Source organism: Sparus aurata, chromosome 14 (assembly GCF_900880675.1).
Source record: "Sparus aurata chromosome 14, fSpaAur1.1, whole genome shotgun sequence".
Lineage (NCBI taxonomy): Eukaryota > Metazoa > Chordata > Actinopteri > Spariformes > Sparidae > Sparus > Sparus aurata.
Window position 1 is genome coordinate 9,554,657 of NC_044200.1, and position 20,072 is coordinate 9,574,728.

The 20,072-nt window shown below is 44.0% G+C and overlaps 1 protein-coding gene across 1 annotated transcript in view; it reads right to left on the bottom strand.

The window, feature by feature from the left end:
- Positions 1–426: 426 nt before the first annotated feature.
- Positions 427–20,072, bottom strand: part of cerk (ceramide kinase) — a 46,418-nt gene continuing 26,772 nt past the window's right edge. The window contains exons 7-13 of the mRNA XM_030440064.1: positions 17,960–18,034; positions 17,644–17,796; positions 15,083–15,188; positions 14,484–14,566; positions 10,341–10,546; positions 5,844–6,058; positions 427–2,824 (exon numbers count right to left, since the gene is read on the bottom strand). Of these exons, the coding sequence (XP_030295924.1) occupies positions 2,707–2,824; positions 5,844–6,058; positions 10,341–10,546; positions 14,484–14,566; positions 15,083–15,188; positions 17,644–17,796; positions 17,960–18,034 (956 nt within the window). The 3' untranslated portion in view covers positions 427–2,706. The remainder of the gene's footprint in view (positions 2,825–5,843; positions 6,059–10,340; positions 10,547–14,483; positions 14,567–15,082; positions 15,189–17,643; positions 17,797–17,959; positions 18,035–20,072) is intronic.

Consider the following 20,072-nt stretch of genomic DNA (forward strand, 5'->3'; position numbering starts at 1 on the left):
ATATATGCACTACACCTGCCTTAAAGATTTGTGGGATTATTTTTTATCACTATCATTTATATTTTCTAACCACGGTTACCAAATTCAAATTACCCGACTGCCTATTTTTTTGACACAGCAAAGCAGGCCCATAATGTTGAAGAAACAAGACCCAGACTGTGTGCAGAATAAGCCCAGCATGAAATACCACTCCATCTCAGCAGAGACCTTTGATGTCTGATGTTCTTTAATGAAACATCTCGCTCACATCAGAGCACCCTATTAAATTCCACTCATACAGGGAGGCAGAGAAAGAGCGAGATTGAGGAAAAAAAACCCAGAGCAAAGGAGCGCTGACCTTCTTGTGCGTGCGTGAGCAAAGGAGGGAATGACACATCAGTGACATCAAGCACATCGTGAGGATCACGCAAAGGACATAAAAAGAAGCATGTTTTCCAAAGGACTTTATTGAGCATTTTCACAACATAAATCAGGTATTTACCCACATCACAGCTCTATGTGTTTGCTTAAATATGGAGAGCATAGCAAGACTGTATGCAAACGAGTCCGACTGCATTTAAAATACACTTCTGCTGAGAAGCAACTGCAAAACTCTAGGTAGTCAAATATCAAAAATCAAGGGTAATGTGTAACATAAGGTGTAATGTGGAAGGTAGATTTCACAGCTTGCTGGGGCAAAAGTTAAAGGGAAGTCAAACGTAAAGGTTGAGACTGTATTCTCAGTCATAAATTGCTAAATTCTTTAGCCTTCCAAATGTGTTCGGCCATTTCTGAAAACAGTCTTCACTTCCATTGTGCGTCTGTGTATGAAATTCAGTGTGTGCGAGTGTGTGTGTGTGTGTGTACGATAGGTAATTTAAAAGCATCTGACTCTTTGAAAGAACATCATACTGTAATCTGACAAAAGTGCGCGTTGAAGGTGAAACATTATAGACATCCAGAGTGCGTATTAACAGAGTCGGCGAGGATTAGAAGGAGAAGGACAGGCTTTTATGGTGTTAAAAGTTAAGGAGTGTGTGAGTGTCTGTGTGTGTGTGGGGAGGTGTGTGAGACCAAAAGACATTGAACATCAGAAACGGCAATATAGAGAGATGGAAAATGTGTGTGTGCTTTTACTTCCTGCATGGTGAGGACAGGATGTTTTTTGCTGCCAAGTGAGGACATTTTGGAAAGTGAGGACATTCTGGCCAGTCCTGACTTTACAACAGACCTGCAGAGGGCTGCTTGATGGTTAGGATTTAGTGTAAGGGTTCAGGACGGGTTACGCATTCAGGTATGACGGTTGGGTTTAGGGTAAGGGGCCGGGGAGTGTATAATGTCAATGAAGGTCTTCATAAGGATACCAGTACAAGAATGTGTGTGTGTGTGTGTGCCTTGTCTTTGCTCATCTATAGTTGCTTGTGTTAGCAGTGTGTTGGCTGCGATGAGAGAGCATCTGCAAAATGGCAGTCATGAGGCTAATTGCGATAGAGCCAACTCATCACATTGGCACCTTCACAAACAAATTAACACACGCACACGCGATTGCACAATTGTCTCTAAAGGTTTGTGGAAAACAACCGTAAACCGACACACTGAGAATTTTTTCCAAACATACTAATGTGTAAGTGGTTTACACAGTTTTGTTAATGCAGAGGCAGCAACAGAAACCTTTAGCAAAAGTGAAAAACGCCCCATGGACGGTCCACCTTGAACTAGGAATTAAAAGGAGCTAATGAGACTGATTTCAGAGGCGTAAAATCTCTAATTAAGTTAAGAATGTATAATTCTGGCTCATCCCAGGTGATGACTGAACTGTCGGAAGTCTGTAGCCAGAGGAGCAGAGCTCAGAGCCACAGGTGCAGCGCAGCAGTGCTGAGACACACCAAATCACTTAGCCACCACTTTGCCTTATTACCCAGAATCCACCGGGGCCCTGTTAGTGTATTAGCAGGGTATTCAGCTCTTTTCATTAGTGCCCCTGGCCCATATCTGCTTTCGCCTGGGTCACAGATGAAATGTTTTTTTTTCTTGATGGTGAGGCCCTGGCAAGTCCTTTCAGGTTATCGGTGGACTTCACAAGACTTTTTTTTTCCTTCATCCTTCTCACAAAGCAGTATCTCCTTGGCTGCTTCTCTTTGCTACATAGGGAGGAATGCTATTAGCATTCTCCTTCGTGGCAGCATTGAAAACCATCGGTCGATTATCCAGCTCGGTCCAGCTCTTTTTCATCTGTGTGAACACCCACACTGGGGGTGAGATCTTCCGAGCTTCTACATCTACATTTTCCATGAAGTACAGATCAAATAAAAGGTAGAAACTTTTGGTTTCAATGTGGCAGCGATTGCACTAGCGGCTGTAGCATATCATATTTTAGAGTAGTTGAAGTTGTAAGAGGCAATTTATGGAAAGGAGCAGATAACTGAATTTCACAGGCGTTCAGTAACAACAAATACTAAGATGTAACTTCTCTGTAGACTTCAGTCTTTCCCCTCTTAGTGGCTGGTGATGAGAGTTTGTTCAACCAAACCTTTAAGTGACAGCCCATCACTTCTCGTGCATAGAGAGGAAACTCCTGCAAGTTTCGTTTAAACGAAGACACCACAAAGGGGGATGGAACGCCAGCGTTTGGGATGTCGGTGATGTGACGCAGAAAATTCCTGCCAAGTGCAACTCGCTTTTTGCTGTCCAGCAGCTAAATGTCCTGTCCAGCTCGCAGTCGGCTGACTAGTGTGTGCTTGGCTCCAGGGCCCACAGTGTACAAGGGTCTTCAAACACACACTGCTCCTGCTGCTGCTGTTCCTCGATACCGCGGGCAAACAGCCGGATCAACTGGCACTGGACACTGCAGAGAGGAAGAGTACACACACACACACACACACACACACACACACACACACACACACACACACACACACACACAACGCATCATTTAGCCTGAATAACAAACCATCAACTTAATGACTGCGCTCATTTCAATGAGACTTTACTGTCCATGTGGCAGATGTAAAAGCAACAGAACGGCACCCCTGCGTGTCGGCTTGACAAGCAAACTTGAAAGCGAGACAATCTTTGTGGTTAGTAAAGTACAAAGACCTTTCTAAAGAGACACTTAAAAACAGTTGTTATAATACAGATGGGGCTGACGCACTTGGATAACACGGATCGCGGATCCTGACGAATTCAAGGTAGAAGTGCACGGACAGAGAAAGAAACAGTGGAACAGGCAAGAGGCTATTATCTCAAGCCGTTTCTCTATAGCCTCAATTACTGTCTGTGCCTTTGTCTGCTAAATGACACCTGGATTTTCTCTGGAACAGGACCTCACCTGCAGTTAATATAATGGAGGAACATAATAACAGTATGAAGGGTTATTTCCAGAATGCTAATCATACATTAAACTAGAAAAAGACCTTAAAAACCCACACATATAATACCTCAAAGATCAAAGTAGCACTAGGGCTATAATTATGTGAGTTTAAACTGACACCGGCACTGGCGTGAGCATTTCTCACTTTCAAAGCAAAACTCTTCACTCTTCCCTTCCTCCTCTCCTACTTTCTTTCCGTTTCGCCTGGGCTATTACCATTAATTACGCGGGCAGCACTCTGGCCGGCTCACTCCAAGAACGATTAGCGGCGAGAGGAAGAGGCAATAAAAGGACAGACTTCTGCTTTAATTAAAGGGGAGTAGCCTTTTAACATGGGGAGGGCCGTTAAATTAGCAACATTACAGCGCCATGCATCATTGGCAAAGTACAATGGAGCATGAAATAAATGATGCGTCAAGCAGTGCCACACCGGCTGTATAGAGATCTGATAGCGGGGGAAGCTGAAGTGTGGACAGGGGTGGAATAATGAGTGGGGCTAATTCCATCGAGTTGCCAAGAACGTCCAGCAGGGAACAGTGAAAGACCCTCCTGACCAGAGACTGTTGGACACTGGCAGTGCTAATGGCACTGCTGCGCTAACTTCCTGTTCAACCGATGTAAGAGAAGTGCTTTAGTGACAGCTTAATTTTTTCCATTTACCTACTGATGCTTTTTAATAATATTTTAAAGTTTAACAAACTGTATCGTCCTTTATTCCTTTGCCTGTTTCAGTCTCATTTTTTTTTTGTCTCAGCATCTGAATCTATTCCACAACAAGAAAAAACAGTCTGGCCATGCTAGCAGCTCTGTGAGTCTAATAACTAACTACAAACAAATACTTTCCTACAAAGAGAAGAATACTGAGTTTCACATTTTTGTCTCAGCTAGTGAATGTGTTTAACATTTTTTTGCCATGCTAGTAGCTCTGTTGGACTGTACTTAAGGCCAACTGTTAACGCAAGCATGCTAATATTGACGCTGACAATGCTACAGGGCTGTTAAACATACGCGTTTGCCATATTCACCATTTGAGTTTAGCGTGTGTGCATGCTAACATTTCCCGATTACTACAACACACATACGCTAGTGAATGGCGAGAGACACCTTTTTTTTGATCCTGTGATAAATAAAAAAATACAATATAAAAGATACATTTTAAGCTCCAGAAAGTTGCAGCTTGTCTTTAAACTATGAGACTGTGGAAATACATAATTGGAAAGACTACAGATGCCTTATATAATGCTCAACAAAACCACACAAACCCTGTCAGGCCCATCTGATAGATTAGCTCACAAACTGACTAACTCTTGCAATTGTCAGTATGGCCTGACTTGTCTTTTTTCACACTGTTTCTGTGCTGAGGTGATGGCCACGTTGGTGCTGGTGACATGTATTGAGTGAGTGTAGTTCACTGAGTGGTTTCACACATAAATCAATGGTATTTCACTATCTTTACAACAAACTGAAACTTTCTTGACCTGCAAAATGATCTTTTATGTTAACAAACTTCATACGAGGGCCCCAGAACAGAGGCTTTGTCCGGGGTTCTAGTCCAACCTGTGGCCCTTTGCTGCATGTCATCCCACCTCTCTCTCTCCCTGTTTCCTGTCACCTCTCAGTGCTGTCTGTCTTATCAGTAAAAGCCACGAAAAGGCCATCAAATACATACAAAAAGAAACCAAAAAACCAAACATCATGTCTAATTCATGGCGAAATTCAACAAAAATGTAGTTGTCTCTCGTCGGTGACTTCTGTACAATTTATTTCTGAAATAAAGTCCCAAGGTGCACACCAGAAGGGCGTACAGTGACTGACCAATGAACAGTAAAATAATATTTATAAAGCGACAGCGTGGCTGAAAATATTATGTGTGAGTTTAACTTCAGTGCACTGTGAATGCAGAACATGATTTTTTTTTCCTATTTAGCCTCGATACTAAGGAACATTTTAAAGCAATTTAAAGAGGTGATTATTTCTGTAATACCTAGAAGAAGAACAGACTTAACTGTGACTTCCAGCACTGCGCTGATGCAATACAGCAGAAGCTCTGCATGTATTTCAGTGCTTTTTCCATTATACAGCCTTTGCAATATTATGCACCAATTCAAAGCCATTTACCAGCCTTCATTTATGCTGAGAGTGATCCTGCCCGTCTTCACTGCCACAGAAAGTTACACTGTCCCTCACAGGCTTCATAAAATGCTAAATAAACTGGCACTCGGAACAGCGATTGAACTATGGCTGCCTTCAGCAGTTAAAGCGATCAGGGTTAGAGCATTTAAACACCACTTATGTATATGTGTCTAATACGCTCATCACAACGCAATTAATTGTTTTCACCACGTATGGTTCCAAATTATTTCAGATATGTTTAACTGCACCCCAGTTTGACTTTCTTCATCTCTAAAAGGACAGAGAAAAGGATGAGGTTGCTTGAAATAACCACCACGTTGAGTTTGGAGCTGTATTGTACATTCACTGGCGATCCCGTTACCTGACTTGGATGGCAGTGTGAGGCAGGAGCTCCCCGTCGCAGGTCCAGCTGCTGTGGGCGGTGCTATAGTTGCAGGTTGTTCGGGCGGAGCATATGGGACTGAAGCCTGTCTTCTTTGGACTCTCGCTCAGGTCTTCCAGTGAAAGTAGCTCACGGTGCCGCGGCTGGAAGCGAAACTTCCTCACCCGGTGGACCTCCACGAACGAGTGGTCAAACTGGGGAGGGAAGCAGAGATGGATGAGAAATAGATGAAAGAAGAGGAAGAGGAGGAGGAGAGATGGATGGATGGACGGATGACGGAACAGATGTGCCCACAGATGGCGCGGAGGTTAAGACCGCCGCGCTCCCAGAATCACTTGAAGGGTTTCATTTGAAAATGAGCAGCGCAGCAGGATGAGAGGGAACACAGGGGTCCATCTTTGTTTAGCATGGCCAGATGAGGTTTTGTGAGGAGCTGTTGTTCGAAGGGGCTTTTTCAAGTTCTTTCACACCCATTTACATGACTACCCTGTTGTCCACATTTCCAGTTTGCTTCAATCAAGAGTGTGAAAAGCAATGAACAAACATTACACAGAACACAAACTGGTGAGCTAACTTTTAGCGCCTCAGCAAGAGGGGAAATCATTCATCATCAAAAGTTGTTGTCTGAACCACCAAGAACCAGAACCGACCGACCAATATGGCGCTAGTGTGGCTCAGACAATTCAAAACTGAACTGGAATGACCCTCGGTAGAGCGCATACCTCCACGAGGGCCAAACAATCCCCTTTAAAAGAACAATATGTAAAGATTTTTGTGGAAATTCTTTAAAAATGAAATTATTGACAGGATGTGAAGGAGTAGCAGTTTTGATATCATGATGTCTATGTTGTTGTGATGCAGAGGTTTCTACTTAAGCTAGCATGCTAACCAGCCGGTGCTAAAATCCTACCATTGGTATAAACATCAACACAGCCCTGATCCCCGAACTCTGAACCATTAGCTGCACGGCTAACTGAGCTAACTGGCGAACGGCAGCAAAAATTAGCAGCAGTTAGCAGTTACTCTGGTGATATGCTCCAATTGTTACACATTGCACCTTTTATTTCAATCAAGCCTGATCAAATATCAGACTCAGTAGACTCTGTATCGCACTAAATCAGTATCAATAATCAACTGTCACCAAAATGAGTCTTTGGTGTTTAAATTGACAGCGGTTCAACTCAGGTTCCTCCACAGCCCAGGCTCCCTTTTTACGAAGCAACATAAACTTTTTGAGCATCTCACGTCTCAAATGGAGCATAAAGCACCTAATTTCATAAACAAAACACCACTCACTGAAAACGAGCAGTGGCATATTTCTCTAAGATATGATGATTTTAGTGGGTGATAACACAATACCAGGCATGTAATTCTTTTTTTTTTTTAAGTTTACAGGCTCCTGGTGAGAGAGGTAAAACGTTAATTTCTCCTCCATTCTCATTTAATGGACTCCTGCTGATTTTATAATGAAAAGCAAAAACTACACCGAGGGTTATTCTCCCTTTCGATTTTACAAAAAAAAAGAAGAGAGTGGAAAACGGCTGATCGACTGCCAAACAAAAAGGGAGGCAGAGGGGAGGTCAGATAAAATGGAGGTGCATAAAAACTACAGTATGTAAACTGCAGAGGAGTGGTGAGGAGAAGAAAGAGAGAGATGAAAAGAAATTATATTGTCAAAATCTCCTTTCATCTCAGTCAGTGTCGCGGAAAGGTTCAGCTCCGTCCGGCACACTACTTTCTCCAACTTCACGGGGTGCCACTCTCCCTCTTTTCCCCTCTCGTTTCTTCTCCTCTTTTTCCTTTCACCCCCTTTCTCTCTCCCTCCTCGCCGTTTCTTGCCCTCTCTCATCCCAAAAAGCCGAGTGACAGCCATTTATTTCGCATCAGACCCACTTTATGACTGCAGCCGCTTTGCATTCATGCCGGACGGTCTGCCTAAAAGGCTTTCTGACAAGGCCATGAATACGCTTAGCGGCTTCTCACTCCTTGTTTCTCTCCGCTTGGCTGGACAGTGATGCTGATATTAAGTGAACTCTGATGCAAAGTCCCTCTCACCCCACTCATACGACTGCTTGTCTACCTTTATGTGTTGCAAGTAAAGCAGCAGAGACAGCCTCCAGCTAGAGACGCACCACATTATGTCTTGTCAGCACAGAATCTGAGGTCATAAGACAACGGTTAATGAGATATCTTTTGTTTTTTCTCCGTCGGGGAGATCTGACTTCTGGACGACCGAAGGCGAGACAAGAATTATGGTAAAGACGCGCTGAAGGCTGCATGAGGTGGTGCAAAAGTTTGTTTCAAAGTCAATCAATGTGCAAGGCATTGTGGGATGCCAGGCAACGCGAGACTAGCTACTGACATAAAAAATAACAAAATGCTTGCTAATGAGCAAGATACTCGTTAGCCCTCTAAAGCGCCGACAGACCTACAAAGAGCAAAAAAGTCGCGAGGGCGATGTGTGCTGTCACTTTACCTGACACCATCGACTTCTGGTTTACACAGCGGGCACAAACGGTGGTTTCCTAAGTGAGTCCTGTGCTCGTTTAACCCGACCATCCATCACCGACCTCCGTCCTAAGCTGACTTTGATGCTTCACACCCCATTAACCTGACTTCCACCTTTGCTGCTGTTATAATCACTACGGCCACTAGAGGTCAGCGCCTAACAAGAAAGATGAATAAATCACTGTCGACAGACGTGGTCATTTTCCGATGATGACCGGCTGGTGCTCCACTACTAAAAATGATGAGCATGTTAGAATGCTGTTGTTAAGCAGGTATGACGTTTACCATGTTCACCATCAATGCTTGCTAACCAGTACTATTCAGAAAGCACAGCTAAGGCCGATGTTGCCTGCTGTGTTGCTTTTGAGAGGGAAATAAATCAGAATCAGCTGTGCAAAATGCCATCTGTAATTGGTAATCCCTCTAACAGTTGTGGAGACTTAACACTGAACATCCCTGAAATCCAAACTGTACACCAACATCTTGCTGGCTGTTCTCAGTGCTAGATTTGAGTTTATTGTGGAAATTCTCTGTCATAAGACCATTTTTTCAGGCCTCTCTGCATTAGCATCACCAGGGAATGTCGGTAATTAGATTTAGCCCCACACATAAGGTAATTTCATTCAGTCATCTGGATGTGAAATACTGTATTGAGAGCGTGGCATTCCGGGGACACGCTCCATGTCACACAAGGCAGCAAAATCTTTTTTTCCTCGAGTTGCTAAATTTCACAGTAATTGCAGCGGCTTCGGCGCTGTTTTCTCTCTTTCTCCCCTCTTGGAAATTAAACCGTTTGCATTTCCTGCTGCTCCATCCTATTAAGGTTAAAGCTGAAAATAAATAATTTCTTAATCTGATTGAGTCTCATTACAAGGGGTAACAAGTCAAAATGTCGATCGCGGAGGTGGAACTCACCTCAGGATGTCAGGGTTAGCTCGAAACCCATATTGCAATGTTATCAAGGCAGCCTCTGTAGATGAAATTACTTACAAGATCCTTCTAAATGGGATAAACTTCCCGAGGTCCTTCCTGAGGTAATAAATACTAATCACCAGACTTCCCCTGGCAATACTGGTGCTATCCTGAGAGGGCATTAGTCTGCTATCAGCCTGCTCTCCCATACAGCATATACCTGATGCAGCGATTATCAGTGCCTCTCTGGACCTGGGTGGAGGTTATTTATGATACGTGGGAAGGCACAAGGGCTGAGGCATTTGAACTAAAGTGAACCATAGTTGGGAAATTGAGCCGAGTCAGCAAACGGAGGTGCTAGCGCAGCAAGTGGGGGGGGGGGACTTCTGCCTTCTGCTCGCTCGTTTACAGACTTAACACCCTCTCAATTTATCTGCGCGCACATCGAGCGGCTCCTGATGTTGAGAGCAGAACTCGGCTGCCGAGTGATTGACGGGAGGCTTACGCGGGAAGGATGCAGCCGTCTTAAAAGTTTTGCTGTGTTTTTGGAGATGCCTTCGCTATTTGAAAAGGATGTTTTTCTCACCCCCGCCGCATCCAAATCACATCAGTTTCCCGAGCTCATTTCGTTTCTGAAATGTTCTGCGCAGCGTGACTCAGATTGTTTATGCACACTTACTTTAGAGGGAAAAAAAACATAAATTGAGTAATGTCTTCGTAATGCCTCGGAAAAGTGCCCTGAAGTTAAATCATACGCAGGGACGCTGAAGACCAGTGGCGTGCGCAGACTTTTTGAAGGGCAGGGGCGAAAAGAAGGGCACTTTAGCGCGCGTTTTGGCTCCCAAGAGGACACTTTAGTGCGCGTTTTGGCTCCCAAGAGGACACTTTAGTGCGCGTTTTGGCTCCCAAGAGGGCACTTTAGCGCATGTTTTGGCTCTCAGGAGGGCACTTTAGCGCGCGTTTTTCAACAATTGGGCCATGAGGGGGGGGCGACTGCCCCCCCCTTGTGCACATCACTGCTGAAAAGACGACACACTTTTACTCCCTCAGTCCCACCTGGTCGTCCTTGTTGGTGTGTCGGAGAAGGTGCCTGAAGAAGTCCAGACGGGAGCACTTCCTGACCAGGATGAGGTCTGTGGTGCCGTCGGCGAGGTGGGCGGAGGGCGACAGGCCTTTAGGACTCCGGGGACACGCGCAGCTCATGCTGGCCGCGTTGATGGCGATGAACTTCCCGCGTATCGCGCTCCAACCACCGCTGCCATCTGAAACAGCCACACATACACTTTTTTTTCTTTTTAGCTGTTAGGGTATACAGAAGTTGAAAAAAAAGAAAGATCAGAGGCACCATTCTCGCAAAAAAGCCTTCATTCCAATGGCTATTTCGTGATAAAGTTCTCAAAAACATTGTCGGTGCACGTTTAAATCTAGCTGAGGAACGACCCGTGTGTGTTGTTGTAGTACCTCTGAATTGTTCTCTGGAGCATTTTGACAAAGTGTTCACTCAACGCATGTTTAGACTATTAAAAAACGAACCAAGCCAATTACAGAACCAGCCTTTAGCAAACTTGTTAATCCTGTTCCCATTACTGGAAGCGATGCCGTTACCAAAGCACAAAAGGCAGCACTCTCAAACTCCGACATTTAAAACCTTCCTGTTTAGTACGCTGTACACAAAAAGTAACCAAGGCTGCAGAGCTGCAGTTAAAGATGATTTTTTACCACAACAATTAATTGATTCATTGTTTAGTGTATAAAAATAATCAAAATATCACGCTCATCAGAATGTGTTTTCTTCCACATGCATGTTTTCAGCACACAACATCGTTATGAGGTGATGAGCTGAGTGCGTAGATGGCACCTACATTACATCTGACAAACTGTTACAGACCTGGGATTTGTATGTACACCTTAGAACTCTCTTATGAATGGCTTTTACATCGGCAGCTGTTTCCTTTAATCGGTGGCTCTCAAAGTGTGGTCCTGGGATGCAGGGTCCCAAGAATAGAAAGGAATTACATAATATTTGACTATTTCGGTCTTCACTTTCACTTGCTATAACATGCTATGGCATTTCTAAAAATGAAAATCTTATCAAATGAGCACCCCTGGTCTTATTTAGGTGACTGATGGGGTTTTTAAAGTGAGCAAGTTTGAGAAACACTGCCTTAAATCTTTAAAAACTTAACTTGTAGCTATGTTTATGCGCACACAGTATATGTTATGTCTGTATATATATAGATCTGCATCATCGTACTAACCTGATGTCATCTTTTTTCTGATTTATCTCACTATCATCTGTATGATTAGTAGTAGTAGCAGCTTATAAACTTGTGTTCATTTTGGTTTTTGTAGTCCTTTTTTGGTCTCGTTATCAGAAGGCCGCTGGTTCGATTCCCCCGTCTGCATGTCGGAGTGACCTGAACCCCAAAACTGCTCCGGATGTGCTGGTCGGCACCTTGCATGGGAGCCACCGCCATCGGTGTGTGAATGTATGTATGAATTACTGTAAGGGGCTTTGGACAAAAAGGCGTCTGCTGAATGTAAATGTTATATTTGTCTGCCCGACTTTTAAATGCGTTGTTCTCAGGCGGCATGAGTGAACCACACAAGAGAGGTAAAAGTTTGCATACTTGAAACAAATGAAGTGGGGGCTACTCGCTGGCAGAACTCACTTTCATTCAACAACACTCTGAGCACAATCCAATTTGGCATGTTCGTGCGGGCGAAATGTCGAGTTTGCAAGCAAAAAATAAAGTGCTGCGCAATCACACGCAATCACCTGCAATTATTGTGTGACTGCTTTCTCTTTTCAACTTGCTGTGTGGACCGTTCCCTCTCCTCCTCCCTCCACCGCGGTGTTAAATGTCCTCTATCTGACATTGACACTTTTAAAGTGAACAGACCTCGAGCCGCAGCGAACGTGCCGCTCTGTAATTTAATTGCCGGCGCTTCCACAGCCGATTTCGCGAAAAAAAACAAAAAACCGCAGCATGTTTTAATTTTGTTTGGAGTATTCTGCCAGCTTTGAGCTCCTCGCTTATACGAGGCAGATAAGGAGTGTGAGCCGAACGTCTTATTCTCTTCAGCTTTCTTTTTTTTTTTCCTCCTCTCTCTACGAGTGCTGACGTTGGAGTAAAACAAATAACCGGCGCACCACTGGGAATTTTGGGTCTGAAGTGATATTATCGTGTATTCTGCGAGTCCTTAAGGTTAAGTCCCCTGGCCCGCTGCACAACGGCAGTGTCGTGGCGAGGGTCCATTAACACCCAGATGTCTTGGCAGGAATTCTCAGAGCGGCTTCACCCTGACGATTGAGCCACGACAGAAAGCTCTGATGCTGAAAGCAACACGTGTCAACAACCCTTGTCGGAGAAGCTGGGTGTCTTGTGTCTTTTAAAATGCAATTAAGCTCAGCCAGAGAAGGGTCGGCAAGAACCAGAGAGGAGGTCATACAGATAGAGGAGTGATTGGATTAACCTGTTGTTTGCCTGTTACGATTAAAACGCGAATCTCCAAAACAACAGACGCGACGGTTGCACTTCACAAATCACCGCTGCGTCCCCCCCCCCCCCCCCGGCGTCTGTTTACAAGTGACGGCGTATCAAAGACGCAGAATCACGCCCCACGGGACGGATGGCGCCCGTCACCGGGGCGATAGTCGCGTGGAGTGAGCGGTGGGGGGAAGAAAAAAAAAGTGATCAGAGACGTCCAAACCTCGGAGGGAAAACGATGTGATCTCGTGGAAGCAAAAAACGATTCATTACCTTTCCCCCTCATTTCGCAAAAACAAACTTTACGGAGGTGATGACGCGATCCAACCATAACCAGCCCGCCGAGGCTACACGGAAAAACAACGACATCCTAATTGGGAAGCAGCGATTAAAAGCGAAAGAATCAAGAACGACAACAGATCCAACTGTGGACTGTAGGCTCTCCATTTAGGAGAAACGTTTCCAAATGAGTGTTTGCTTTTACGGAAGAGAGAGGCTGGCTCATTTGCAGAGAGAGGGAGTGTGTCGTGCCTCATTGATTTAGCAGTTGTCTGAGATTTCCCTCGCCAGGAAAGGGAAAAAAAAGGGGAAAACGTGACAAAACAAACGAGAAAAAAAAAACCCACGGCTGCACTGGCGTGAGGCAAACCTCCCGTCAGAGCCGGCAGAGCCAAATTTTCTTCCTGATTAGTGAGAGTCTGTCACACATCGTAAAAAATGGGTTTACGCTCCCTCTCGCGCTCACACACACACACACACACACACACACACACACACACACACACACACACACACACACACACACACACACACACACACACACACACACACACACACACACACACACACACACACACACACACTCCATAGGATGCAGCACGTAGCTGAGATGGAAAATCTTGAGTTTTAATATCACGACGCTAATTAGAGAGGAAAAAGTAAACACACACACACACACACACAGGAGTCAGTATTTCATCTGCCTCCTGAGGTTCGTGCTGCTGAGAGGACTGCAGATAATGAAGTGTGTGTATCTGTGTGTGTGTGTGTGTGTGTGTGTGTGGTCTTGGGGGACAGACGGAGGGGGGAAAGGAGGCGACGCTGTGCTGCTCTAGTCTGAGTGGACAGACACTGTCCTCGTCGATGTGTAAACCCGTCTAAGCGGACATGGAGGTGGATGCTAGAGATTTGAGAATCGATAAGACCCAAAAAGGAAAAAAACAAAAAAAGAAACAGCAGAGGCTCCGGCGGGGAGTTGTGCGGTGTCACGACCAAAATCAGTTTATATTTTCTCGTCAATAACTCATCAAGAATCTCATCAAGAATTTTGCCATGCTGCGGGAGGAAAATAAAAAACCAAAACAACCCCCGACAGAAAATGGAGATAAAGTGAAATCTGGAAAAAGGAGCGAGATGACGGAGTTATTTACGCCGAGGTAGCGCGGAATGCAAATCTCCCCTGATTTGAGTGCGACTTCAAGGGAAAAAGAGAGCCGGTGTGGGATTGTCTCATCTCCCTTTGTGTTGTTCTGTTTTCCACGCTCTTTAGAAACGGTTATTCACACACACCTCTGAAGTCTGGAAACGTTTTTTGAAATAGACAAACAAAGCAGATAACGAGGCGGAGGAATGAGACGCGAGCTTTCTTTTTTTTTGTGTGTGTGATTAATTTGACATATGTCGAGCAATAAGCCCCCCAAACTCCTACCTTTGTCTGACTTTTCCTTCTCCTCTGACATCTCCCACTGCTCGCCGTCCTTTGATGAGGGCTGGTGCAGACAGACGCAGCATCTGAAACATCAGCATAACCTCGTTTTACAATCATTAGCCGTCGGTGTGTTGCTGTGACAGTCATGCCTCGATGAGCCTAAATAATTCATTAGGTCCAACAAAGTGTGGTCCACTTTTGAAAATGACTGAAAAGCTCTGTGAAAGCTCTTTTGTAGCTCGGTGATATTGCTCTTTATGGTAAAAAATAAGTTGTCAGGAAACATGGCGTTTTACAGATTAATGGGTTTTTTCAGCTCCTTTCAGCCCCCGTAATGAATGCACACGTCTGCGCCCGGCATCTCAAAAAACCAAAGCACTTAGTCAAACCCTTTTTTTTTTTTTGGGAAAAAGACTGAATAGGCTTCTCAGTCGGCAATAAATCAGACGGGGCTTCCTGACAACGTAAACCACCCCATTTAAGCTTTGGCAGGTGCACGGCGACTGTTGCGGCGCGTCAGATAAGTTAGCACATTGTAAAATGGCCCCCGAAGAGGCCGCGGGAAAAAAAAAATTGATATCTGCGATGCGTTTATTTACCCGGATCGGCACTGCAGCTTGTCCCTGGGGGTTGCCGTGTTGTTCTCAGCAGGCAGGAAAGAGATGGTGCCTTCATAGTAGTTGTGACTCAAAAAGGTTTTTACCCCTGGAACACAAAAGGAAACGCACAGAAAGCATGCCAATGGGTTCCATTTGTTGTGTTTAATTCAAGTCTAATTACACCTGACAACACAATTAAGAGCAAAAAAAAGAAAAAATCTTAAAGGGACACGGACGTAATTGGAACGCTCCTCTTTTCCCTCCAGAGACTCCAGAGTCCGCGGGTTTAACTGGGTGCGAAAACAAAGAAACAAACAAAACAAAGTTTCGGGGTAACGCCACAGCGCAGATAACACACGGCGGCGTTTGAAGCCCAGGGGCCTCACTTAGCAGCCAAGCGTACCGCAGCTCTGTGCTTTAGCCATGATGTTTATTTCATACACACGTACAGTAGAATCGGCGGTAAACAAATAGAACTGCGGGTGAAACAGTTCTTAGATTAGAGACACACAAACACCAGCTCCACTGTTAACCCTCTAGGTGTCGGGTAGATTCTTACCATCTCCCCTGAAGGCTCGCACTTCCCTTTCTATTTTAATGAGTTTTTATGATAAAATGACATCTGTGAGGCCTTCTGTATTCTATCAGCAGCAGCAAGTGTCGGGAATTCAGATGAGGGGCGATTCTCTTTGCCTGAGGTGTGTGGAGTTCAAATCAAACCATCCTTCTATCCCACTCGTGCAAAACCTTTCAAATTGAGGTAACTAATGCTATTTGATCATCTTAAATGTGTTTTCTGTGATGTAATGGTGAATTTACCAAAGTTTATACAAAATCTTATTTGACAGCAGCTAGTGAAACATAGCCTTATTTACTATTGTTAACTAAAGAAAAATATCAAGCGCACTTTAACTTCTTTTGTTGCATAGAACATTCAAATTCATATGGCTCACGAACACTCCATAACTACAGCACAGCAAAGTTCAACGGTTCTTACACGGACTGAAAGTATGATGGGAATATCTGAAAGGATTGCTGAGCTAGGAAGTGTGGACTTCATTACAAATCAACATGTGAATCATACCTTATCTGACCCGAACGAAGGAATTGACCCGGATAATCACTTCTGTTTCAACATGACTGGGAACTGCAAGTATTATACTGAAGTTCAATACAGAGACAGCGCTGAGATGGACGGGAAACTGTCTCTAATTCACTTTAACAGCAGGAGTCTATATACCAACTTCGGCCACATCAAGGAATACCTAAATCACTTCAAAACCCCTTTCACCATCATTGCAGTGTCGGAAACATGGATTAATGAAGACAAAGGCACAGATTTTTTCCTGGATGGATATAATCTAGTAAAAAGTATGTACATTCAATCGTTGATCAGTACAGAACAATACAGGAGGGTTGATAAAGGTCAGAGGCACGAATCAACAGACACTGTGCAGACACTGTGTTGAGGCGGCATGTGAGCATAACAAATACCATTCTGTACCCAAACAATAAGTTGAACCTGAGAAAATTGTATGGTCCAAGGCCAATGCCAGTTGTACATAGCAGGATGTTGTTATAATGTGTATCAACAATGTGAGATAACTTGGGTACGAACACTGTGACACTACTGTGAGTTATCACAAGTTCTTCTGAGCTGTGAAGAACTCAACTAGCCCTGTAAATCGGCACACAACAGTAGACACACATGTAATCTGTATGTACTGTCTAGAGCTTGAATTCAGCTCTGTATGCTACTGCTGTAATATGTTTTGTCAAAGGTCATAACAAAAGAAGTTGAAAAAAAAAAAAAAAAAATGTAAAATGCAAATGACAAGAAAAGATCAGGATGAAGATTTTATCCTGTGGGTAATGGGGGCGGGACTTGATAAGCTTTGGCTTCTCCCGCTTTTCCCTTTCGGCCATGTGTATTGTATTATTTGAACAATGATGAAATGTGATGTTTATGAATTGACATGCCCGAAATAAACAACATAAATAAATTAAAAAAAAAAAAAAATAAACAAGCACTTTCAATGACCCATGTCAATATTCAAGAACTTTTCAGGCCTCGATTCTTATCACTGAAACTCACAAACTTTCAGGGATTTAAAGGACCCGTATGAACAGCATCCTAACTTTTTGGGAACTGGGGTTGTAAAACTTGTTCTCCACACGCTTTAATAAACAAGATTAAGTGAAGAACTATTCTCATGCGTGCAGTTGATCCCAGTTTAATTCATCCCGGTTTCATATCGTAGATAATAAGGCGGATGTGCAGTGGGCACAGAAATCTTGCTGGCGTTGGTCCCACTGACTCTACAAGCTTGAGTTTCTGTGTTAGATTTATATCTTTAATCCCCCAAAGTCTGGCCCCAGAGCAGGACCAGCAAGCTCAGGGATAAACTGCATGTTACCTCAAATTCAAATAAACCAGTGAGATCAGGGAGCTCAGGGGTCAGCGAGCCAATAGTTAAAAAAAAAGAAAAAAAAAGGTTTATGTGTGTAGGTGGGCTTAGCCTGGAGAGTCCGTCGAGTTTAGAAGAGCACAGCCCTCATACCTGACAGGTCATATCTCGCCGGACCCAGCCACCTCTTCCTCTCGCTGTCTGTCAGCACATCGCCATAGAAACCGTAGCCGAGCAACGAGACGGAGAACCTGAGAAAGACGTCGTTGTGGTGGACTGAACACACGTCCATCGGCTGGGAATCACCTGGTGAAGACACGACCAGTCGGGACGTGAGAGGTCACTACCTGCTTGGTTACCGCAACATAACGTGCGAACATGAACGAGGAACAAACAATCAAAAGGCGGCAACTTCCTCAGCGACACTGAATGCATTCTTAGAGATTTCAATACAATGACTCGGACTCACCCACAATGATGTGTAAAGCAGAAGTAACTGGATCATTGGTTCCCACTGTGGCAAAACAGATACAATCAGTGGACCCTGTTGGAAGAGACACAGGTCGATGGTCAGCACTTTCAGTCTCAGTATAGGCATGTTGATGACACTGACATCAAAAATAAACACAACATTAAAACTCAGGTATGTAATAAGCAACAGTTTTTTCCTGACACGTAGAAGTGCTTGCGCTCCCTCTGTGGTAGCAACATAAAGGTAATTGTGGTTTAAACTCTAAAACCCAAATCTGACCCAGAGACCCACACGATGACAAACAAAGACACCGGTTCTCATCTGGAAGGTGTCAGTTTTAAAGAAAAACAGCAGCTTAAGATGCCTGAATAACTTGAAAGATCACGTAGCAGTTTTAACACTTCCTGGAAAACATTTTTGCCAATACCTGCAGCCACACAGGAATCCAGACACAGACAAGACTAAAGCCCTGTTCACACACGCAGAAAAAAAAAACACTGAAAGAGACACCCATGTTCACTTTCAAACTGGGCCTGATCAGAGTATGTAGCATCATCATCAAATGTGAAGTGGGAGTATGTGTTAAGATATCGGAGTATTTAGAATATAGAATATTTAGTATTTATATTTAGACACAAATGTACATTGATAACACAATGATGGAAAAGAGACAATGTCTGAATTAGCAAACAAAAAAGGTAATTTAGCAGCAACTGAGATAAACAGATCCAAAAATACCGGTGTATTGTTTGTGTGGACCGGGCCGAAACGTCCGCAGACGTGCTAACAGCTCTGCGCCATCGAACGTCGCGCTGCTTTGAGCTAAAAGCTAACATTAGCACACCAACATGCCCAGAGCTACAATGCTAACAGGGCGATGTGAGGCAGGTATTATATTTATCGTGTTCACCATCTTAGTTCAGCATGCTAGTTAGGTTGCTCAGATTTGCTAATTAGCACTAAACTGATGGGAATGTCCTTAGTCTGTAGAGTACTTTGATTTATGAGCAAATTAAAGGGGCTCTATGTTTGTAGCAATTTACGTATATTAATCACTTTTTATCGGCCGTATGTGAGCGGATTGGAATGTAACGTGAAAATCGAGACATTCCATATTCTCTCGCAGTTGCCTACACAAGCCTGTGGGCAATTTGTTTAAGTGCTGCTTGACTGTGGATTTCTTTGGGAAGGACTTGGGTCAGATTTTAATACCTTAAACAAATAACTGGCCTCCAGCACAACACAGAAGTACCACAGAGCCCCTTTAAAAGCAGGACCGGTTAGTACCAATTAGGTCGTTAACTGGAGACATTACACTAACATGGATTGCTTGGCGTCCCTGAGTGGCATGAAACGCAAAACTTTGGCTGCAGCTTCCCTACAAAGTCCTACAAAGGACTGTACAACTGTGTCATGGTTGCGATTCATCCTTTTAACATGTTTGTTTCTGCAGGGATAAGTCAACCGTCATGGCGACAGGACAGGAAGACAATCACATGCTTGAATTAATCTCCTGCCTTTTTCTCAAATTACTCTTTAATTCGATTTAGAGTGGCGTTTGGTTAGGCCACACAGAGACGTGTGCAGACATTCTGATAAATCATCACATTTATATCAATACAAGTTTCCTGTTTTATTGGGGCTTATTACAGACAGAGAAATCGCGGATGGTGTCATTAATATCTTCATCGTAAGTAAGATATGCAGCGTGTCTTTAAAGTTTTACGTGTTGCCGTCGACCGTAGTCGGATCAGACTGTGCAGGCCTGTTGACTCTGTCGGCAGGAAAAGCTGTAAAACGGATGTTTGAATCTTTTATCCGTAGTTGAAATCAGACATAAAAGATTCGGTCCTTCGGTAGAGTTACAAGTCTTTCAGAGCTGCGACCAAGTAAGAAGAATCCGGCTGAATGATTTTATTAGGTGGAAGAGAGGAGACGTCTCAGTCGTAAAGTTAACTAATCGGGTAGCTCCAGGCTCCTGGGCTATTATCGGCTCTCTTCAGCCAACAAATGAAGTGTAAGAGGCACCCCCCTGCCTTGGGAGAAATGTTGGAGTTTGATATTAAATCTTTCAACTTGAGAGGTAATAAGGCTCTATCTCTCTTTCTGT